Here is a 26,052-nt window from a genome sequence, read left to right on the forward strand (position 1 = left end):
TGCACTTACTACTTTGCACTCACTACTTTGCACTCACTACTCTGCACTCACTACTCTGCACTCACTGCTCTGCACTCACTGCTCTGCACTCACTGCTCTGCACTCACTACTCACTACTCTGCACTCACTACTCTGCACTCACTACTCACTACTCTGCACTCACTACTCTGTACTCACACTCACTACTCTGCACTCACTACTCTGCACTCACTACTCTGCACTCACTACTCTGCACTCACTACTCTGCACTCACTACTCACTACTCTGCACTCACTACTCTGCACTCACTACTCACTACTCTGCACTCACTACTCACTACTCTGCACTCACTACTCTGCACTCACTACTCACTACTCTGCACTCACTACTCTGCACTCACTACTCACTACTCACTACTCTGCACTCACTACTCTGCACTCACTACTCACTACTCTGCACTCACTACTCTGCACTCACTACTCACTACTCTGCACTCACTACTCACAACTCTGCACTCACTACTCACAACTCTGCACTCACTACTCACTACTCTGCACTCACTACTCACTACTCTGCACTCACTACTCACTACTCTGCACTCACTACTCTGAACTCACTGCTCTGCACTCACTGCTCTGCACTCACTGCTCTGCACTCACTACTCACTACTCTGCACTCACTACTCTGCACTCACTACTCTGCACTCACTACTCTGCACTCACTACTCTGCACTCACTACTCACTACTCTGCACTCACTACTCTGCACTCACTACTCACTACTCTGCACTCACTACTCTGCACTCACTGCACACTACTCACTACTCTGCACTCACTGCTCTGCACTCACTGCTCTGCACTCACTGCTCTGCACTCACTGCTCTGCACTCACTGCTCTGCACTCACTACTCTGCACTCACTACTCTGCACTCACTACTCTGCACTCACTACTCTGCACTCACTAATCTGCACTCACTACTCACTACTCTGCACTCACTACTCAGCACTCACTACTCACTACTCTGCACTCACTACTCTGCACTCACTACTCAGCACTCACTACTCTGCACTCACTACTCTGCACTCACTACTCACTACTCACTACTCTGCACTCACTACTCACTACTCTGCACTCACTACTCACTACTCTGCACTCACTACTCTGCACTCACTACTCACTACTCTGCACTCACTACTCACTACTCTGCACTCACTACTCTGCACTCACTACTCTGCACTCACTACTCACTACTCTGCACTCACTACTCTGCACTCACTACTCACTACTCTGCACTCACTACTCTGCACTCACTAGTCACTACTCTGCACTCACTACTCTGCACTCACTACTCACTACTCTGCACTCACTACTCACTACTCACTACTCTGCACTCACTGCTCTGCACTCACTACTCTGCACTCACTACTCTGCACTCACTACTCACTACTCTGCACTCACTACTCTGCACTCACTACTCTGCACTCACTACTCTGCACTCACTACTCACTACTCTGCACTCACTACTCACTACTCTGCACTCACTACTCACTACTCTGCACTCACTACTCTGCACTCACTACTCACTACTCTGCACTCACTACTCTGCACTCACTACTCTGCACTCACTACTCTGCACTCACTACTCACTACTCTGCACTCACTACTCTGCACTCACTACTCACTACTCTGCACTCACTACTCTGCACTCACTACTCTGCACTCACTACTCTGCACTCACTACTCACTACTCTGCACTCACTACTCACTACTCTGCACTCACTGCTCTGCACTCACTGCTCTGCACTCACTACTCTGCACTCACTACTCTGCACTCACTACTCTGCACTCACTACTCTGCACTCACTACTCTGCACTCACTACTCTGCACTCACTACTCACTACTCTGCACTCACTACTCAGCACTCACTACTCAGCACTCACTACTCACTACTCTGCACTCACTACTCAGCACTCACTACTCTGCACTCACTACTCTGCACTCACTAGTCACTACTCTGCACTCACTACTCACTACTCTGCACTCACTACTCACTACTCTGCACTCACTACTCACTACTCACTACTCTGCACTCACTACTCTGCACTCACTGCTCTGCACTCACTGCTCTGCACTCACTACTCTGCACTCACTACTCACTACTCTGCACTCACTACTCTGCACTCACTACTCTGCACTCACTACTCACTACTCTGCACTCACTACTCTGCACTCACTACTCTGCACTCACTACTCTGCACTCACTACTCACTACTCTGCACTCACTACTCTGCACTCACTCCTCACTACTCACTACTCTGCACTCACTACTCTGCACTCACTGCTCTGCACTCACTACTCTGCACTCACTACTCTGCACTCACTACTCACTACTCTGCACTCACTACTCTGCACTCACTACTCTGCACTCACTACTCTGCACTCACTACTTACTACTCTGCACTCACTACTCTGCACTCACTACTCACTGCTCTGCACTCACTACTCACTACTCTGCACTCACTACTCACTACTCTGCACTCACTACTCACTACTCTGCACTCACTACTCTGCACTCACTACTCACTACTCTGCACTCACTACTCTGCACTCACTACTCTGCACTCACTACTCTGCACTCACTACTCTGCACTCACTACTCTGCACTCACTACTCACTACTCTGCACTCACTACTCTGCACTCACTACTCACTACTCTGCACTCACTACTCACTACTCTGCACTCACTACTCACTACTCTGCACTCACTACTCTGCACTCACTACTCTGCACTCACTACTCTGCACTCACTACTCACTACTCTGCACTCACTACTCTGCACTCACTACTCTGCACTCACTACTCTGCACTCACTACTCTGCACTCACTACTCACTACTCTGCACTCACTACTCTGCACTCACTACTCACTACTCTGCACTCACTACTCTGCACTCACTAGTCACTACTCTGCACTCACTACTCACTACTCTGCACTCACTACTCACTACTCTGCACTCACTCCTCACTACTCACTACTCTGCACTCACTACTCTGCACTCACTGCTCTGCACTCACTACTCTGCACTCACTACTCTGCACTCACTACTCTGCACTCACTACTCACTACTCTGCACTCACTACTCTGCACTCACTACTCTGCACTCACTACTCACTACTCTGCACTCACTACTCACTACTCTGCACTCACTACTCACTACTCTGCACTCACTACTCTGCACTCACTACTCACTACTCTGCACTCACTACTCTGCACTCACTACTCTGCAATCACTACTCACTACTCTGCACTCACTACTCACTACTCTGCACTCACTACTCTGCACTCACTACTCACTACTCAGCACTCACTACTCACTACTTTGCACTCACTATACACTACTCACTACTCTGCACTCACTACTCTGCACTCACTGCTCTGCACTCACTGCCCTGCACTCACTACTCTGCACTCACTACTCTGCACTCACTACTCTGCACTCACTACTCACTACTCACTGCTCTGCACTCACTGCTCTGCACTCACTGCTCTGCACTCACTACTCACACTCTGCACTCACTACTCTGCACTCACTACTCACACTCTGCACTCACTACTCACTATTCTGCACTCACTACCACTACTCTGCACTTACTACTCACTACTCTGCACTCACTACTCTGCACTCACTACTCACTACTCTGCACTCACTACTCTGCACTCACTACTCACTACTCACTACTCTGCACTCACTGCTCTGCACTCACTGCTCTGCACTCACTGCTCTGCACTCACTGCTCTGCACTCACTACTCACTACTCTGCACTCACTACTCTGCACTCACTACTCACTACTCTGCACTCACTACTCTGCACTCACTACTCTGCACTCACTACTCTGCACTCACTACTTACTACTCTGCACTCACTACTCTGCACTCACTACTCACTGCTCTGCACTCACTACTCACTACTCTGCACTCACTACTCACTACTCTGCACTCACTACTCTGCACTCACTACTCACTACTCTGCACTCACTACTCACTACTCTGCACTCACTACTCTGCACTCACTACTCTGCACTCACTACTCTGCACTCACTACTCACTACTCTGCACTCACTACTCTGCACTCACTACTCACTACTCTGCACTCACTACTCTGCACTCACTAGTCACTACTCTGCACTCACTACTCACGACTCTGCACTCACTACTCACTACTCTGCACTCACTCCTCACTACTCACTACTCACTACTCTGCACTCACTACTCTGCACTCACTGCTCTGCACTCACTACTCTGCACTCACTACTCTGCACTCACTACTCACTACTCTGCACTCACTACTCTGCACTCACTACTCTGCACTCACTACTCACTACTCTGCACTCACTACTCACTACTCTGCACTCACTACTCACTACTCTGCACTCACTACTCACTACTCTGCACTCACTACTCACTACTCTGCACTCACTACTCTGCACTCACTACTCACTACTCTGCACTCACTACTCTGCACTCACTACTCTGCACTCACTACTCTGCACTCACTACTCTGCACTCACTACTCACTACTCTGCACTCACTACTCTGCACTCACTACTCACTACTCAGCACTCACTACTCACTACTTTGCACTCACTACACACTACTCACTACTCTGCACTCACTACTCTGCACTCACTGCTCTGCACTCACTGCCCTGCACTCACTACTCTGCACTCACTACTCTGCACTCACTACTCACTGCTCTGCACTCACTGCTCTGCACTCACTGCTCTGCACTCACTACTCACACTCTGCACTCACTACTCTGCACTCACTACTCACACTCTGCACTCACTACTCACTATTCTGCACTCACTACTCACTACTCTGCACTTACTACTCACTACTCTGCACTCACTACTCACTACTCTGCACTCACTACTCTGCACTCACTACTCACTACTCTGCACTCACTGCTCTGCACTCACTGCTCTGCACTCACTGCTCTGCACTCACTGCTCTGCACTCACTGCTCTGCACTCACTGCTCTGCACTCACTGCTCTGCACTCACTGCTCTGCACTCACTACTCACTACTCTGCACTCACTACTCACTACTCTGCACTCACTACTCTGCACTCACTACTCTGCACTCACTACTTACTACTCTGCACTCACTACTCTGCACTCACTACTCTGTACTCACTACTTACTACTCTGCACTCACTACTCTGCACTCACTACTCACTGCTCTGCACTCACTACTCACTACTCACTACTCTGCACTCACTACTCACTACTCTGCACTCACTACTCTGCACTCACTACTCACTACTCTGCACTCCCTACTCTGCACTCACTACTCTGCACTCACTACTCACTACTCTGCACTCACTACTCACTACTCTGCACTCACTACTCACTACTCTGCACTTACTACTCACTACTCTGCACTCACTACTCACTACTCACTACTCTGCACTCACTACTCACTACTCACTACTCTGCACTCACTATGCACTCACTACTCACTACTCTGCACTCACTACTCACTACTCTGCACTCACTACTCACTACTCTGCACTTACTACTCACTACTCTGCACTCACTACTCACTACTCTGCACTCACTACTCACTACTCACTACTCACTACTCTGCACTCACTACTCAGCACTCACTATGCACTCACTACTCACTACTCAGCACTCACTACTCACTACTCTGCACTCACTACTCACTACTCTGCACTCACTACTCACTACTCTGCACTCACTACTCTGCACTCACTACTCACTACTCTGCACTCACTACTCACTACTCTGCACTCACTACTCACTACTCAGCACTCACTACTCACTACTCTGCACTCACTACTCACTACTCTGCTCTCACTCCTCACTACTCACTACTCTGCACTCACTACTCTGCACTCACTGCTCTGCACTCACTACTCTGCACTCACTACTCTGCACTCACTACTCACTACTCTGCACTCACTACTCTGCACTCACTACTCTGCACTCACTACTCTGCACTCACTACTCACTACTCTGCACTCACTACTCACTACTCTGCACTCACTACTCACTACTCTGCACTCACTACTCACTACTCTGCACTCACTACTCTGCACTCACTACTCACTACTCTGCACTCACTACTCACTACTCACTACTCTGCACTCACTACTCACTACTCACTACTCTGCACTCACTATGCACTCACTACTCACTACTCTGCACTCACTACTCACTACTCTGCACTCACTACTCACTACTCTGCACTCACTACTCTGCACTCACTACTCTGCACTCACTACTCACTACTCTGCACTCACTACTCACTACTCACTACTCTGCACTCACTACTCTGCACTCACTATGCACTCACTACTCACTACTCAGCACTCACTACTCTGCACTCACTACTCTGCACTCACTACTCACTACTCTGCACTCACTACTCACTACTCTGCACTCACTACTCTGCACTCACTACTCACTACTCTGCACTCACTACTCTGCACTCACTACTCACACTCTGCACTCACTACTCACTACTCTGCACTCACTACTCTGCACTCAATACTCTGCACTCACTACTCACTACTCTGCACTCACTACTCTGCACTCACTACCCTGCACTCACTACTCACTACTCTGCACTCACTACTCACTACTCTGCACTCACTACTCACTACTCTGCACTCACTACACTGCACTCACTGCACTCACTACTCTGCACTCACTACTCTGCACTCACTACTCTGCACTCACTACTCTGCACTCACTACTCTGCACCCACTACACACTACTCACTACTCTGCACTCACTGCTCTGCACTCACTGCTCTGCACTCACTGCTCTGCACTCACTGCTCTGCACTCACTGCTCTGCACTCACTGCTCACTACTCTGCACTCACTACTCTGCACTCACTACTCACTACTCTGCACTCACTACTCTGCACTCACTACTCTGCACTCACTACTCTGCACTCACTACTCACTACTCACTACTCTGCACTCACTACTCACTACTCTGCACTCACTACTCTGCACTCACTACTCACTACTCTGCACTCCCTACTCTGCACTCACTACTCTGCACTCACTACTCACTACTCTGCACTCACTACTCACTACTCACTACTCTGCACTTACTACTCACTACTCTGCACTTACTACTCACTACTCTGCACTCACTACTCACTACTCTGCACTCACTACTCACTACTCTGCACTCACTACTCACTACTCTGCACTCACTATGCACTCACTACTCACTACTCAGCACTCACTACTCTGCACTCACTACTCACTACTCTGCACTCACTACTCACTACTCTGCACTCACTACTCACTACTCTGCACTCACTACTCTGCACTCACTACTCACTACTCTGCACTCACTACTCTGCACTCACTACTCACACTCTGCACTCACTACTCACTATTCTGCACTCACTACTCACTACTCTGCACTTACTACTCACTACTCTGCACTCACTACTCACTACTCTGCACTCACTACTCACTACTCTGCACTCCCTACTCTGCACTCACTACTCTGCACTCACTACTCACTACTCTGCACTCACTACTCACTACTCACTACTCTGCACTTCCTACTCACTACTCTGCACTTACTACTCACTACTCTGCACTCACTACTCACTACTCTGCACTCACTACTCTGCACTCACTACTCACTACTCTGCACTCACTACTCACTACTCTGCACTCACTACTCACTACTCTGCACTCACTATGCACTCACTACTCACTACTCTGCACTCACTACTCACTACTCTGTACTCACTACTCACTACTCTGCACTCACTATGCACTCACTACTCAGCACTCACTACTCACTACTCTGCACTCACTACTCACTACTCTGCACTCACTACTCACTACTCTGCACTCACTACTCTGCACTCACTACTCACTACTCTGCACTCACTACTCACTACTCTGCACTCACTACTCTGCACTCACTACTCACTACTCTGCACTCACTACTCTGCACTCACTACTCACACTCTGCACTCACTACTCACTACTCACTATTCTGCACTCACTACTCACTACTCTGCACTTACTACTCACTACTCTGCACTCACTACTCACTACTCTGCACTCACTACTCTGCACTCACTACTCACTACTCTGCACTCACTACACTGCACTCACTACTCTGCACTCACTACTCTGCACTCACTACTCTGCACTCACTACTCTGCACTCACTACTCTGCACTCACTACTCACTACTCTGCACTCACTACTCTGCACTCACTACTCTGCACTCACTACACTGCACTCACTACTCTGCACTCACTACTCTGCACTCACTACTCTGCACTCACTACTCTGCACACACTACTCACTACTCACTACTCTGCACTTACTACTCACTACTCTGCACTTACTACTCACTACTCTGCACTCACTACTCACTACTCTGCACTCACTACTCACTACTCTGCACTCACTACTCACTACTCTGCACTCACGACTCACTACTCTGCACTCACTATGCACTCACTACTCACTACCTAGCACTCACTACTCTGCACTCACTACTCACTACTCTGCACTTACTACTCACTACTCTGCACTCACTACTCACTACTCTGCACTCACTATGCACTCACTACTCACTACTCTGCACTCACTACTCTGCACTCACTACTCTGCACTCACTACTCACTACTCTGCACTCACTACTCACTACTCACTACTCACTACTCTGCACTCACTACTCTGCACTCACTACTCTGCACTCACTACTCTGCACTCACTACTCTGCACTCACTACTCACTACTCTGCACTCACTACTCTGCACTCACTACTCACTACTCTGCACTCACTACTCTGCACTCACTAGTCACTACTCTGCACTCACTACTCACTACTCTGCACTCACTACTCACTACTCTGCACTCACTCCTCACTACTCACTACTCTGCACTCACTACTCTGCACTCACTGCTCTGCACTCACTACTCTGCACTCACTACTCTGCACTCACTACTCACTACTCTGCACTCACTACTCTGCACTCACTACTCTGCACTCACTACTCACTACTCTGCACTCACTACTCACTACTCTGCACTCACTACTCACTACTCTGCACTCACTACTCACTACTCTGCACTCACTACTCTGCACTCACTACTCACTACTCTGCACTCACTACTCTGCACTCACTACTCTGCACTCACTACTCTGCACTCACTACTCACTACTCTGCACTCACTACTCACTACTCTGCACTCACTACTCTGCACTCACTACTCACTACTCAGCACTCACTACTCACTACTTTGCACTCACTACACACTACTCACTACTCTGCACTCACTACTCTGCACTCACTGCTCTGCACTCACTGCCCTGCACTCACTACTCTGCACTCACTACTCTGCACTCACTACTCTGCACTCACTACTCTGCACTCACTACTCACTGCTCTGCACTCACTGCTCTGCACTCACTACTCACACTCTGCACTCACTACTCTGCACTCACTACTCACACTCTGCACTCACTACTCACTACTCACTATTCTGCACTCACTACTCACTACTCTGCACTTACTACTCACTACTCTGCATTCACTACTCTGCACTCACTACTCACTACTCTGCACTCACTACTCTGCACTCACTACTCACTACTCACTACTCTGCACTCACTGCTCTGCACTCACTGCTCTGCACTCACTGCTCTGCACTCACTGCTCTGCACTCACTGCTCTGCACTCACTGCTCTGCACTCACTGCTCTGCACTCACTACTCTGCACTCACTACTCTGCACTCACTACTCACTACTCTGCACTCACTACTCTGCACTCACTACTTACTACTCTGCACTCACTACTCTGCACTCACTACTCACTGCTCTGCACTCACTACTCACTACTCACTACTCTGCACTCACTACTCACTACTCTGCACTCACTACTCTGCACTCACTACTCACTACTCTGCACTCCCTACTCTGCACTCACTACTCTGCACTCACTACTCACTACTCTGCACTCACTACTCACTACTCTGCACTCACTACTCACTACTCTGCACTTACTACTCACTACTCTGCACTCACTACTCACTACTCTGCACTCACTACTCACTACTCACTACTCTGCACTCACTATGCACTCACTACTCACTACTCTGCACTCACTACTCACTACTCTGCACTCACTACTCACTACTCTGCACTTACTACTCACTACTCTGCACTCACTACTCACTACTCTGCACTCACTACTCACTACTCACTACTCACCACTCACTACTCAGCACTCACTATGCACTCACTACTCACTACTCAGCACTCACTACTCACTACTCTGCACTCACTACTCACTACTCTGCACTCACTACTCACTACTCTGCACTCACTACTCTGCACTCACTACTCTGCACTCACTACTCACTACTCTGCACTCACTACTCACTACTCTGCACTCACTACTCAGCACTCACTACTCACTACTCTGCACTCACTACTCACTACTCTGCACTCACTACTCTGCACTCACTACTCACTACTCTGCACTCACTACTCACTACTCTGCACTTACTACTCACTACTCTGCACTCACTACTCACTACTCTGCACTCACTACTCACTACTCACCACTCTGCACTCACTACTCTGCACTCACTATGCACTCACTACTCACTACTCAGCACTCACTACTCTGCACTCACTACTCACTACTCTGCACTCACTACTCACTACTCTGCACTCACTACTCACTACTCTGCACTCACTACTCTGCACTCACTACTCACTACTCTGCACTCACTACTCTGCACTCACTACTCACACTCTGCACTCACTACTCACTACTCACTACTCTGCACTCACTACTCTGCACTCACTACTCTGCACTCACTACTCACTACTCTGCACTCACTACTCACTACTCTGCACTCACTACCCTGCACTCACTACTCACTACTCTGCACTCACTACTCACTACTCTGCACTCACTACTCTGCACTCACTACTCACTACTCTGCACTCACTACACTGCACTCACTGCACTCACTACTCTGCACTCACTACTCTGCACTCACTACTCTACACTCACTACTCTGCACTCACTACTCTGCACCCACTACACACTACTCACTACTCTGCACTCACTGCTCTGCACTCACTGCTCTGCACTCACTGCTCTGCACTCACTGCTCTGCACTCACTGCTCACTACTCTGCACTCACTACTCTGCACTCACTACTCACTACTCTGCACTCACTACTCTGCACTCACTACTCTGCACTCACTACTCTGCACTCACTACTCTGCACTCACTACTCACTACTCACTACTCACTACTCTGCACTCACTACTCACTACTCTGCACTCACTACTCTGCACTCACTACTCCCTACTCTCACTCCCTACTCTGCACTCACTACTCTGCACTCACTACTCACTACTCTGCACTCACTACTCACTACTCACTACTCTGCACTTACTACTCACTACTCTGCACTTACTACTCACTACTCTGCACTCACTACTCACTACTCTGCACTCACTACTCACTACTCTGCACTCACTACTCACTACTCTGCACTCACTATGCACTCACTACTCACTACTCAGCACTCACTACTCTGCACTCACTACTCACTACTCTGCACTCACTACTCACTACTCTGCACTCACTACTCACTACTCTGCACTCACTACTCACTACTCTGCACTCACTACTCTGCACTCACTACTCACTACTCTGCACTCACTACTCACACTCTGCACTCACTACTCACTACTCACTATTCTGCACTCACTACTCACTACTCTGCACTTACTACTCACTACTCTGCACTCACTACTCACTACTCTGCACTCACTACTCACTACTCTGCACTCCCTACTCTGCACTCACTACTCTGCACTCACTACTCACTACTCTGCACTCACTACTCACTACTCACTACTCTGCACTTACTACTCACTACTCTGCACTCACTACTCACTACTCTGCACTCACTACTCACTACTCTGCACTCACTACTCACTACTCTGCACTCACTACTCACTACTCTGCACTCACTATGCACTCACTACTCACTACTCAGCACTCACTACTCACTACTCTGCACTCACTACTCACTACTCTGCACTCACTACTCACTACTCTGCACTCACTACTCTGCACTCACTACTCACTACTCTGCACTCACTACTCACTACTCTGCACTCACTACTCTGCACTCACTACTCACTACTCTGCACTCACTACTCTGCACTCACTACTCACACTCTGCACTCACTACTCACTATTCTGCACTCACTACTCACTACTCTGCACTTACTACTCACTACTCTGCACTCACTACTCACTACTCTGCACTCACTACTCTGCACTCACTACTCACTACTCTGCACTCACTACACTGCACTCACTACTCTGCACTCACTACTCTGCACTCACTACTCTGCACTCACTACTCTGCACTCACTACTCTGCACTCACTACTCTGCACTCACTACTCACTACTCTGCACTCACTACTCTGCACTCACTACTCTGCACTCACTACTCTGCACTCACTACACTGCACTCACTACTCTGCACTCACTACTCTGCACTCACTACTCTGCACTCACTACTCTGCACTCACTACACACTACTCACTACTCACTACTCTGCACTTACTACTCACTACTCTGCACTTACTACTCACTACTCTGCACTCACTACTCACTACTCTGCACTCACTACTCACTACTCTGCACTCACTACTCACTACTCTGCACTCACTATGCACTCACTACTCACTACCTAGCACTCACTACTCTGCACTCACTACTCACTACTCTGCACTTACTACTCACTACTCTGCACTCACTACTCACTACTCACACTCTGCACTCACTACTCACTACTCACACTCTGCACTCACTACTCACTACTCACACTCTGCACTCACTACTCACTACTCACACTCTGCACTCACTACTCACTACTCTGCACTCACTACTCTGCACTCACTACTCACTACTCTGCACTCACTACTCTGCACTCACTACTCACTACTCTGCACTCACTACTCACTACTCTGCACTCACTACTCTGCACTCACTACTCTGCACTCACTACCCTGCACTCACTACCCTGCACTCACTACTCACTACTCTGCACTCACTACTCTGCACTCACTACTCACTACTCTGCACTCACTACTCTGCACTCACTACTCTGCACTCACTACTCTGCACTCACTACTCTGCACTCACTACACTGCACTCACTACACTGCACTCACTACTCTGCACTCACTACTCTGCACTCACTACTCTGCACTCACTACACACTACTCACTACTCTGCACTCACTACTCTGCACTCACTACTCTGCACTCACTACTCACTACTCTGCACTCACTACTCACTACTCTGCACTCACTACTCACTACTCTGCACTCACTACTCTGCACACTCACTACTCTGCACACTCACTACTCTGCACACTCACTACTCTGCACACTCACTACTCTGCGCACTCACTACTCTGCGCACTCACTACTCTGCGCACTCACTACTCTGCGCACTCACTACTCTGCACTCACTACTCTGCACACTCTCTCTGCACACTCACTCTGCACTCACTACTCTGCACACTCTCTCTGCACACTCTCTCTGCACACTCTCTCTGCACACTCTCTCTGCACACTCTCTCTGCACACTCTCTCTGCACACTCTCTCTGCACACTCTCTCTGCACACTCTCTCTGCACACTCACTACTCTGCACTCACACTCTGCACTCACACTCTGCACTCACACTCTGCACTCACACTCTGCACTCACACTCTGCACTCACACTCTGCACTCACACTCTGCACTCACACTCTGCACTCACACTCTGCACTCACTACTCTGCACTCATGGAATCTTCCACCACACTTTCTAAAACTCTATAGTCCGAACCATAATAGGCACAGGACCAAAAGAAGGGTAGACATTTGCTTAAAATAATCTTATTGTATTTATGAGAAGCAAAAGCGAGACTGTGAAATGTGCTGAATATCAGTTTGTTACGAATCAACAGAGTGGAGTTAGAGAACCAAGAAATAGTAATTTAGAATCCGGGTTAGAAGGAGTAGTAATCACAAGCTGAGCATCAACGGGCGCGAAACAGCGTGGTGGGCGCGCACGAGACGCAGCGTGGGCGTGCACATCAGCTGAAGATCGCCGGAGAAGACACAGAGTCTGCCTGCTGCCATGACTGACCCGCTGCGGAGGGAAAGAGCCCGGTGAGTGGGGGTAGAGGGGGGCGGCAGAGAGGGAGTGGGCAGAGAGGGAGGGTGTGTGTGTGTGTGCGCGTGTGTGTGCGTGTGTCTGTCTGTCTGTCTATGTGTGTCTGGCACGTGCCTGCCTGCCTGCCTTGGTGTGTGCGCGTCCACAGACCCTGGTCGGCTCGTGCACCGCTCTGTCTTCCCTTGCGAGCGAACTCGGCGACAATAGATCTCGTTGCCGAGACCTAAAAAGTGCTGGATTTGTATATTCTTTTGAAATGAATATATGTACTTGTTAGACGGGGACCTGGAGGGTCGGCCGAGCACCGTGATCGCACAGACAGGTAACTTCCCCCCCACAGATGGACACCACACAAAGATCAGGGTAACACCTTTTATAGGCAATTCTTGTAGTAGAGTGGTACGATACAGGGCGATCAGGACACGATGATCCTCTCAATTCTAGTCTCTAGTAAGGGAAGGGGGTAGCGGGACAGTCTTGGTACCCACGGGTACGGCGGTGTAACGGTGATAGCTCACAATCCTCGAGCTCGGTGTTCGGATGGGTCAGACCGCGGCAGCGCCGGCAGGTCCCGAAGAGGTCGTAGGTGGCAACGGGCCGCGGCAGCGCCAGCAGGTCCCAACGAGGATGAAGGTTACAACGGGCCGCGGCAGCGCCAGCAGGTCCCACGAGAATGCAGGTTGCAACGGGCCGCGGCAGCGCCAGCAGGTCCCACGAGGATGAAGGTTACAACGGGCCGCGGCAGCGCCAGCAGGTCCCACGAGGATGAAGGTTGCAGAGGGCCGCGGCAGCGCCAGCAGGTCCCACGAGGATGAAGGTTGTAGAGGGCCGCGGCAGCGCCAGCAGGCAGGACAATAGTTCACAAGGCCGAGCTGTGGCAGCGCCAGCAGTCCGTCAAGGATGAGTTCGTCGCGGTGTCTCTCGACTCCAGGATACAACTCCCTTCCTGTCCTGGGGCGGCCTCAGTTATAGGTCTGGCGCCCTTTGATGTCCGGACCCTCGCTCTTGGAGGTCGGGAGGTCTGGGATGAGGGAGTCCAGACACCCAGCAGGGGGGTGGAGCCAGCGCCCGAGGAGGCTGGGGGTGCTCGGCACCTGGCGGGGGAGAGCCATCGACACTTCTTACTCCCATTGACCTGCCAAGTGGTCCGTTCACCTCCTGGGTGGAGGGTGGTGCCGGGATGTCGGGGCCTGGCCAGGCCCAGGGTTGGGGTCGGGCTGAGGCCGCGCGGCCGCGTGGTGCCGTGTCCAAGATGGCGGCTGGGCCGGGCAATGGTGCTGACGGTGGCCCGGGCCCTGTCCTGCGGGGAGGGAGCGAGCCCTTCATGGGGCCTGTCCAACATGCGTCCCCCCCAGCTGAAGGCGGGGAGAGTCACCCATCTTCTTGGGGACTTTCCTCGTCGAGGCGGAAAAAGCGGGACAGGCCATCCGCGTTGGCGTGGTCTTGGCCAGGGCGATGCTCCACAGTGAAGTCCATCCCCTGCAGGGAGATGGACCATCGCAATAGTTTGGGGTTCTCCCCCCGCATCTGCATGAGCCATTGCAGGGGCCGATGATCTGTCTGTACCCGGAAATGGGTTCCGAAGAGGTACGGCCGGAGCTTCTTGAGGGCCCATACCACTGCGAAGGCCTCTCGCTCAATGGTGCTCCAGCGCTGTTCTCGGGGCAGTAGGCGTCTGCTGATGAAGGCCACTGGTTGGTCCACTCCTTCGGGGTTCAGTTGGGAGAGGACGGCCCCAATACCATGGTCGGAGGCATCGGTCTGCACGATGAACTCGCGGCTGTAGTCGGGGGCCAGGAGCACCGGAGCGGTGCACATGGCGGCCTTCAGCGTCTCGAAGGCCGCGTGACAGTCGGGAGTCCAGTTGACTCGTTTTGGGTTGTTCTTAGACGTGAGTTCCGTGAGGGGCCCCACAATGCTGCCATAGTCCCTCACAAACCGCCGGTAGTATCCGGTGAGCCCCAGGAAGGCTCGGACCTCTGTTTGTGTTTCGGGGGGTTGCCAGGACTGGATGGCAGCTACCTTGAGTTGGAGGGGGGCCACCAGACCGCTCCCCACTTGGTGTCCGAGGTAGGTCACGGACCCCTGGCCGATTTGGCACTTGCTGGCCTTTATGGTGAGGCCGGCCTGTTGGAGGGCCTGCAGGACCGCTCTGAGGTGGTGGGGGTGGTCTGCCCAGTGGCGGCTGTATACCGCGATGTCGTCCAGGTAGGCGGCGCTGAATTCTTCGAGGCCCGCCAATACCTGGTTCACCAGTCTTTGAAAGGTGGCTGGAGCGTTCTTCATGCCGAAGGGCATCACTCTGAAATGGTAGTGCCCGTCCGGGGTGGAGAAAGCGGAACGTTCTTGGGCCCTGGGGGTGAGGCCGATCTGCCAGTAGCCCGCTGTCAGGTCAAAGATGCTTAGGTAGCGGGCTGCCCCCATGCGGTCGACTAGTTCATCTGCTCGGGGGATAGGGTGAGCGTCGGTTCGGGTGACCGCGTTCAGCCCCCGATAGTCGATGCAGAATCGGAGCTCCGGCGTGGTGCCCGGTGCCGCGGCCTTGGGGAGCAGGACGACCGGGCTGGCCCAGGGACTGTCCGAAGGCTCGATGACCCCGAGGGCGAGCATCTTGGAGACTTCTTCTTGGATGCATGTACGTACCCGATCCGGTACTCGGTACGGCCGGTGTCGGACAGGAGGACTGTCCCCCGTGTCCACGTCGTACAGGCACCAGGAGGTGACTCCGGGTGCGAGGGAGAACAGGTTTGCGAACGGCAGCAGGAGGGCCCGGCAATCTTGACGCTGCTCTGGGGTCAGGGCCTCGGAGAGTCGGACCCCGTCCACCGAGCCATCTCTTTCCCGAGTCCTCAGTAGGTCAGGGAGGGGCTCGGAGTCTCCTTCTGTGCCACTGTCGGTAGCCATCAGCAGGCTGAGCTCTGAGCGCATGAAGTGGGGTTTGAGCCTGTTGGCGTGGAGGACCCGGAGGGGGTTCCGGGGGGACTCCAGGTCGATGAGATAGGTGACGGGACTCCTGCGCTCGATCACCTTGAAGGGCCCCGTCCATTTGTCTTGCAAGGCACACGGTTCGATGGGGGACATCACCCATACCTGCTGACCCGGTTCAAACTCGATGGAGGAGGCATGTTGGTCGTACCACTTCTTCATGTCCTCTTGACTGGCCTCCAGATTGGCTTTAGCGATCTCCCTGAATTTCCGGGTCTGATTGCGGAGGGTCAGGAGGTATTTGTAGACGTCCGGAGGGGTCTTTAGGGGGGTCATTTCCCATTCCTCCTTCACTAGGCTGAGAGGCCCGCGAACGGGGTGTCCGTACAGGAGTTCGAAGGGGCTGAAGCCGAGGGACTTCTGGGGGACTTCTCGGTAGGCGAAGAGGAGGCACGGTAGTAGCACGTCCCACTGGCGGCGTAGGGGTTCTTCCAGCCCCATGATCATCCCCTTGAGGGTGCGGTTGAACCGCTCGACCAGTCCGTTCCCCTGGGGGTGATAGGGGGTGGTGAATCGGTAAGTGACTCCGCACTGCTGCCAGAGAGATTTCATATACTTTGAAATAAAGTTCGTACCCCTGTCGCTGACGACTTCCCGGGGGAAGCCCACTCGAGAGAAGATCCCCATCAAGGCTCGACCCACTACTGGGGCTGTTATAGTACGAAGGGGGACCGCCTCAGGATAGCGGGTAGCGTGGTCCACCAGGACCAGGATGAAGCGATGCCCCTGTGCTGTTCGGGGGTCCAGGGGCCCCACAATGTCTATTCCCACCCTTTCGAACGGGGTGGTCAGATCCTTGGGTATGTCACAATTCAAACTTCCCCGGATCAATAGAGCAAAAATGGGTGGCCGCTCCTTTCGTTTCCTTGGAGCAAAACATTGGAATGCCCTCCCAGTCCATCTGAGAATGGAACCATCAGAAATCCTATTTAGAGCTAAACTAAAAACTCATCTCTTTCCCCATTAACATTTGTCTGTTTCTCTGTCTCGGTGAGCTGTAAGGAGTTTTTGTCAGCAATTAGCGCGGGGATACACAGTTGTGCAGCCATGCGCTTTATAAAATGTTTTATTTTTGGTCACCACGGGGAATGGTTGTAGGGGTGCCTTGAGTTTGCGGCCGCTCTTCCCGCTGGCCTGGCAGGTCGGGCAGGACCGGCAATGGTTGGAGACGTCATTTCTCATTTTGGGCCAAAAAAAGTGAGTCACCAGGCGGTGGTAGGTCTTGTCTTGGCCCAGGTGCCCGGCCAGGGGGACATCATGGGCTAGGTTCAACAGGAAGTCTCTGAAGTGGAGGGGCACCACCAGCACTCGCCCGGCCCCCAGTTCTGCGATTTTCTGCTCGCTGTACAAGAGATCATTGTCCCAATAAACCCAGTGGGCCCCGGTGGTGTCTCCTTGGCTCTGGGCGAGCGCTTGCTGTCGCAATCCCTCGAGGGAGGGGCAGGTCTTTTGCTCCTGCCGGAATCGTTCCTGGGTGGGCCCCCCTTCTTGACGCCACTGAGCCAGGTCGGGAAGCTCGGGGGGCTGTGTGGACCCCTCTGTGGTGGGGTCCGGGTGGTCGGTCTGGAGGAAGTCTTCTTCTGGAGTGATCGAGGGCGGAGGTGCTGCCCATTCTGGTTCTTCTGGTCTAGGGATGGTGCGGGTGGCCATGGACCGGGTGGTTACGCACGCCCAGTCCGGGAGACCCAACATCCCCAGATGCTCTCTTCTTTCCACAGCGGCCCACGGGGAGCTCTCGAGATCGTTCCCCAGGAGGCAGTCCACGGGGGCATCGTCGCGGACAGTTACTTTCAGCATGCCGGACACTCCTCCCCATTCGAAGGGGACGCAGGCCATCCGACACAGGCTCTCCGAGTTATCTGCCGATCGGATGGGGCAAAGTACGTTTGGTAGGATTTGTTCTGGGGTCACCAGGTGACAACGGACGGCCGTCACACTGGCCCCGGTGTCACGCAGGGCCTCGGCCTTGCGCCCATTGATGCTCACCCATTGGCTGTACTTCCGAGTGTTGGCGGGCAGGGGAGTCCGCGGGACCATGTCTCTTCCTCCCAGGCAGGCCAGGGTCATGGCGGCGGGTTCCCACTCGAACTGCTCCGACTCATAGGTCTCAGTGTCTTCGGAGACTTGTTCTTCTCCCAGGGCGGCGGCCGCCATCTGGCGGGGCCCGGGGACCTGGTTCTTCGGGCAGGTCGGGTCACTGGCATAGTGGCCGACTCGCTGGCATCGATGACACGTCACGTTGGCTCGGAACCCCAGGCGCATCGGGGGGTTTCCCCGGCCTGCTGGGGCCGGGGTGGCGTTAGTGGGCGCGGCCGGGATGGCGTCTCTGCCCCGGCCCGGGCCTCCTCCTCCTCCTCGGGGACGATGATGACCTTGGTTGGTTCTGTTCTGCTCATTCGGCCCACTCCGGGCCACTCGGGTGCTCTCCCACCGGTCAGCCTCGGTGGCGAGCTGCCGGGGTTCAGTCAATTTACTGTCGAGGAGGTGCTGCCTGAGCTCGACGAAGCAGTTGTTGGAGAGGTGCTCCCACACAATGAGATTGAAGAGTTGTTCGTAAGTGGTTACGTTGTTACCCTTGATCCACCCCTCGAAGGCTCGGCTGAAATAGTTCACGTATTCCAACCACGTTGTACCTGGGATCCGGGTGCAGTTGCGGAACCTCTGGCGGTACATCTCGGGTGTAAGCCCATATCGACTGAGGAGGGCGGCCTTCATATGGTCATAGGACGTCATTTGATGGTCCGGAAGCTGCAGCAGGGCATCACGACCTTCGTTGACGAATCTCCCCCATAGACCGGCTCCCCAGTCACTTCGAGCGACCCGGTGGGCGGTCATGGCAATCTCATAGGCCTTGAACCACTGCTGTATGTCGTCGTTCCGGTGATATTCTCGGACCACATCCTTGGGGATGTGGACCTTCTGCTCGGTAGGACCCGGGGAGTGCGGTTGCTCGGGCACCCCTAGGTTTTTGTTCAGTTTGCGTATTTCTATCTCCGCTAGTTTGCACTCGTGCTCGTATGCCAGTCTTTTTTCTTCGAGATCTCTCTGTCTCTGTTTTTCCTCTCGCTCTTCTCTGAGCCGTAAGTGTTCCAAGTTTATTTTTTGTTCCGCCAGTTTCAATTCTCCGTCTAATCTGAGTCGTGCCAAGTCTAACTCGTGTAATCTATTTTTTTCCCGCTCTTGGATCTCTTCACGGGAAGGGCCTGTTCTCCGTTCTTCCGTCCGGGTGGTGTTGACTTCCGGGGCTGCGGGGTCCCGGGGGGTTGCGGTATTTGTCTCTGTCCAGGCCTCTAGGGCGTTTTTGAAGTCTTCTTTTGTGCTTAGCCCGGTGGTAGCAATGCCTAAGTCCATGCAAAATTGTTTGAGCTCTCGGTGGTTGTATTCTTCCAGCCTTTCCATCTGGAACTTCTCCGCCGATCCGCTCTCTTTGGTCGTCATTGTGGTTTTAGTCGTAGGGTGAGTTACTGTCTGTACGGTACGCGTTGGTTTGGATCGCGCCGCTAGCCACCAATGTTAGACGGGGACCTGGAGGGTCGGCCGAGCACCGTGATCGCACAGACAGGTAACTTCCCCCCCACAGATGGACACCACACAAAGATCAGGGTAACACCTTTTAAAGGCAATTCTTGTAGTAGAGTGGTACGATACAGGGCGATCAAGACACGATGATCCTCTCAATTCTAGTCTCTAGTAAGGGAAGGGGGTAGCGGGACAGTCTTGGTACCCACGGGTACGGCGGTGTAACGGTGATAGCTCACAATCCTCGAGCTCGGTGTTCGGATGGGTCAGACCGCGGCAGCGCCGGCAGGTCCCGAAGAGGTCGTAGGTGGCAACGGGCCGCGGCAGCGCCAGCAGGTCCCAACGAGGATGAAGGTTACAACGGGCCGCGGCAGCGCCAGCAGGTCCCACGAGAATGCAGGTTGCAACGGGCCGCGGCAGCGCCAGCAGGTCCCACGAGGATGAAGGTTACAACGGGCCGCGGCAGCGCCAGCAGGTCCCACGAGGATGAAGGTTGCAGAGGGCCGCGGCAGCGCCAGCAGGTCCCACGAGGATGAAGGTTGTAGAGGGCCGCGGCAGCGCCAGCAGGCAGGACAATAGTTCACAAGGCCGGGCTGTGGCAGCGCCAGCAGTCCGTCAAGGATGAGTTCGTCGCGGTGTCTCTCGACTCCAGGATACAACTCCCTTCCTGTCCTGGGGCGGCCTCAGTTATAGGTCTGGCGCCCTTTGATGTCCGGACCCTCGCTCTTGGAGGTCGGGAGGTCTGGGATGAGGGAGTCCAGACACCCAGCAGGGGGGTGGAGCCAGCGCCCGAGGAGGCTGGGGGTGCTCGGCACCTGGCGGGGGAGAGCCATCGACACTTCTTACTCCCATTGACCTGCCAAGTGGTCCGTTCACCTCATGGGTGGAGGGTGGTGCCGGGATGTCGGGGCCTGGCCAGGCCCAGGGTTGGGGTCGGGCTGAGGCCGCGCGGCCGCGTGGTGCCGTGTCCAAGATGGCGGCTGGGCCGGGCAATGGTGCTGACGGTGGCCCGGGCCCTGTCCTGCGGGGAGGGAGCGAGCCCTTCATGGGGCCTGTCCAACAGTACTCTTTCAAAAGGGACAAGTTACATGACTTGGTTTTCAACATTAAAGACTACAAAACAATCGGCATTATTATCAATGTACGGACCTCAGCTGAACCTCTTAATTCACAATTGTCCACAGTGTATTTCAAAGGTGCCTACACAAGCTGTATTTTGTCTACTAAGATAGGAAACCAGTGAGAAAAATAGTTTATTTAAAGTGCACCTAGAAGTGTAATCTTATCTCCCAACCCACCACATTTCTAGAGCAACATTACTGCTTCCTAAGAATAATCAGAAAATCTACTGTAGGGTCGTAGGATATTTTACATTATTAGTACAAATAGATTAACCAACCTGAAAACTCCAACTGCATGAATGCCGTTTCCTTCTTATCATGGCCCTTCTTGTGCAGTAATGTAACGCTGCCAGCTTGCAGCTGAAAGTTGAGTTTAGCAAAGACGTTATCTCTTTTCGTGAAGGTGTTCACAGATGCATCAGTTGCTGGGTCAAAAAAATCATCAGACCCTAATTAAAAAAGATTAGAAGAAAGAGACAAACAGAGTAATCAAAAACATATGGGTAATTTTTGAAAAAGTCTAGACAAACAGACTGCACACAAAGTGAATCTATGAAGATTAGCACCCCTGAACACGGCAACTTAACAAAATAATTTGTCTGAGCGCAGTAAGCTCTGACCCAGTACCGGTCCCCAAAATCTACACCTGACCTTCAGCCAGGTGCAGCCGGTTCTTGGCACAGATCATTGGTGAAACCTTACTCTTGCCCAACCTTTACCAGCTGGGTCATACACCCAAGCCCATGTATCAACAATGTTATCTGGGACATTCTTGGGCAGTTCAAATTTGAAGTATTAAGATTGTTTTTACATTTGTTTTGTCATGATATGCAAATCTGTAACCAACAGGCAAGAGAAACAGGAAACAAAATGTAAAAACCTTTTATTCATCTGAGTGTGTGAATTCAAGCCCAAGAATCCAACATATTTATTTATTTATTTATTTACAAGGTTTTACATAGCGCTGGCTGGACCCAGGAGTATCAGAACGCTTTACAAGTTATATAAAAGACTCAGTTGAAATATAGCATTGGTACTTTGAGACAATAAGATGAACAATTAGCACATGTGGTGCATAAATTTAAATGGAGCAGAACATGGAAGATCAAGGTTAGACAACAGATCGAAGAAAATAGAGTGGGAGTGATAGGATGGGATAGAACTGCATAAGGCAGAGTGAGAGTTGAAGGCCAGTGTCCAAGTAATTAAGAGCTCCAGTATTTGTTAAGAAGGAGCAGCTTGAGCTCTTTTTTGAAGCGGGTGTAGGAGGGATTACATCGTAACTCTTTAGGGAGAGCATTCCAGACAGAGGGTGCATTTCCAGAGAAAGGGCGAGATTGTGTAGTTTTCTTTTTTAGTAGAGGAGGGACAAGGGTAAGAGCGTTGGTGCTCCTCAGTGATCTGGTGCAGCCCGCTTTGTGGAGTTTTTCGGTGAGGTAAGATGGGATATTTTGATGGAGGGCTTTGAGGGTGATGCCTGCAGTTTTATAGGTGGATCTGCCTCTAATCGGGAGTCATTTGAGGTCCTTAAGAATGGGGGAGATGCGGTCAAATCGTTTGCAGCCAGTGATCAGCCTGGTAGCAAGGTTGAGAATGGATTTGATAGGGGCAAGGTGAACATTAGGAGTACCTGTGAGAGTGGCATTACCATAGTCAATTCTTGATAGGACCAACAATTGCACAACCGATTTAAAGTCATCGGTTGGAATGAAGGGTTTGATTTTTTTGAGGTGCTGAAGTATGAAGAGAGCACCTTTGGCTGAGTGTTTTATGTGGGGGTGAGGCTGAGGTTCTGATCAATGCTGATGCCGAGGGATTTGACAGAGTTAGAGATGGAGAGAGAGCAGTTGAGGGCTTTGATGTGAGATCCAGAGATGAATGGGGAGCGGGTTGTTTTTGGGAGAGAATAGAATGATTTCTGTTTTTTTAGGGTTAAGTGCGAGGTGGTTTGATGGAACCATAGTTGGATCTTAGTCAAGGCATCGTTGAGATGTAGCACGTTAGCATGGGATTTGATCCTATAGTAAAGTTGGGTGTCGTCGGCATAGAGGTGGTAACCAATTTTTGCTTGTTTGAGGGTGAGGGGTTCCATGAAGAGGTTGAATAGGATGGGAGAGAGAGAATGGAGCCCTGGGGGATGCCCCTGGTGACAGGTAGAGGTTTGGAAAGGCAATTGCTGATTTTAATTTGTTGTGTTCTGTTGAGGAAAAAGTGAACCACTTAAGAACAGTTCCGTCAAAGCCAAAACGGTTTTTGAATATGTTGAGTAGGGCAGCATGGTTAACAGTATCAAAGGCAGCAGAGAGGTCAAGAAGAATGAGAACGGAGGCGTCACCTTTGTCTAGGGAGCGATGGATGTCGTCAGTGATGTTGAGCATGGCTGTTTCAGTGCTACAGCCCTTTCGAAAACCTGATTGGGAGGCATTTAAGAGGTTGAATGAGTTGATGTGATTGTCCATCTGGCGCAGGGTGCATTTTTCCAGGGCCTTAGATAAGAAAGTAAGGTTAGAGATAGGGCGTAGGTCATTAAGTCAGTTGGGTCGACTGTAGCGTTTTTAATGATGGGGTAATTTGGCCTAGTTGGAGGGATGCAGGGACCATACTGGAGGAAAGGGAGGAGTTGATGATGGAGGTCCAATATGGGGCGATGATATGTTTTAGATCTTGAACTAGGTGGGCCGGGATGGGATCTCTGGTATGTGAGGATTTTTTCAACTTGGAGATGATGCTAAGGATATCCCTTTCTGAGACAGGACTAAAGTTAATCCAGGAAGCATTGGTCTTTCGCTGGGGGACAGTGTGGTGGGGTACCGCATGGGTGACAGTGGCGGAGAGTTGAGCAGACCCCGGGGGTGGGGGGGGAGAATGGGAGGGGGGAATGGCAGGAGATACGGGGAGAAAGTTAAGGAACGGAAAAGGATTGGTCAATCTTTGTGATTTTGTCAAAGAAGAAGCTAGCGATTTCCTCACATCTTTCAACCGAAGCTGAAAGATTATGGGGGGCTGAAGTAGTTTGTTTTTTAATAATGTTAAATAGTTTTCTCGGTCGATTTTTTGCCCGGTCAAGTTGTGAACGGAAAAAGGATGCTTTTTCGTTAAAAATATGGTTTTTATAGCTGGCCCTAGCTGCTCTGAGGAGGGTAAGATTAGAGGAGGAGGGCTGTTGCCTCCAAGTGCATTTGGTTTGTCTGCGGGCTCGCCTCTCATTGTTAAGGTCGGCCTTGAACCAGGGTTTGGATGGTTTGCTTTTTTTGTAGTTTGAGCTTGGCTGGGGCAATTTGGTCAAGGACATCAGCGATGGATCTGTTGTAATGATCCGTAAGGTCATTCGTGCTGTGGGGGAGAGGAGTAGGTTGTAGGTAGGCTTTTATTTTGGTCTCCAGCTCGCCCGGGGGGATAAGGTGAAGATTTCTGGTTAGTTTCATTTGTTGTGTTGTATTAGAGGAGGGGGGGGCATGGAGCTGTTGATCTTGAAGAGGATGAGGTGGTGATCGGACCAGTCAATGGGGATAATGTTTGAGAGAACATCCAGGTCCTTGCTGGTGATGACAGCATCAAGGGTGGCACTTTTGTCGTGTGTTGGAGATTTGCAAAGTTGTTTCAAGTTGCTGATATCGAGTAGGCCGCCGTTTAGGAGCCTCCTGTTGGAGCTCCAGGTTTCTGGGATCACCTTTTGGTGGATATCCCTGCATAAACCTAACCAACACCGGCCTGCCTCCTGCATGCACTTCGTGCATCTACCGGGCAACTCCACGGATGCCTTTTGGGAGTAATAGGACGGCAACTCACCTGAAAAGCTGTTGACTACTGTGGCGACCCCGACCTGCAGCCACGCAACCTGGTTAGCCCAATGCCAGCGCTGCTTGGAGATGGCTCACCTCGGTGCGCTTGGGTCCTGCGAGCCGGACCTTTCATTACTGGCGTGACGCTGGGCCTCCCCGCTTGTTTGTCTTCTTGGAAACTGATTGCTGGTGGGTCCTGTGGGGTGGTCGGATTGCTGCCAGGTGCTGCGATCAGCATCGAAGATGGCGGCGGTCAGTCTCGGTGCCTAGGACTGGTACGGAGAAGTTTTTCGATTGGAGCCGATCGGCGGGCGGTCATCACCTGTCTTTTTTCCCAGCCACTGCCTGTCATTCTTTCTCTACCCGCTGACTGACT

At 51.8% G+C, this 26,052-nt stretch overlaps 1 protein-coding gene across 2 annotated transcripts in view; it reads right to left on the bottom strand.

Moving 5' to 3' along the window:
* VPS13D (vacuolar protein sorting 13 homolog D) overlaps window positions 1–26,052 on the bottom strand; it is a 2,979,414-nt gene that overhangs the window by 2,796,904 nt on the left and 156,458 nt on the right. For both annotated transcript variants that reach the window (XM_078642819.1, XM_078642818.1), the window contains exon 13: window positions 22,173–22,343. In XM_078642819.1, coding sequence (XP_078498945.1) covers window positions 22,173–22,343 — 171 coding nt within the window. The remainder of the gene's footprint in view (window positions 1–22,172; window positions 22,344–26,052) is intronic.

This window comes from Lissotriton helveticus, chromosome 5_1 (assembly GCF_964261635.1).
Source record: "Lissotriton helveticus chromosome 5_1, aLisHel1.1, whole genome shotgun sequence".
Lineage (NCBI taxonomy): Eukaryota > Metazoa > Chordata > Amphibia > Caudata > Salamandridae > Lissotriton > Lissotriton helveticus.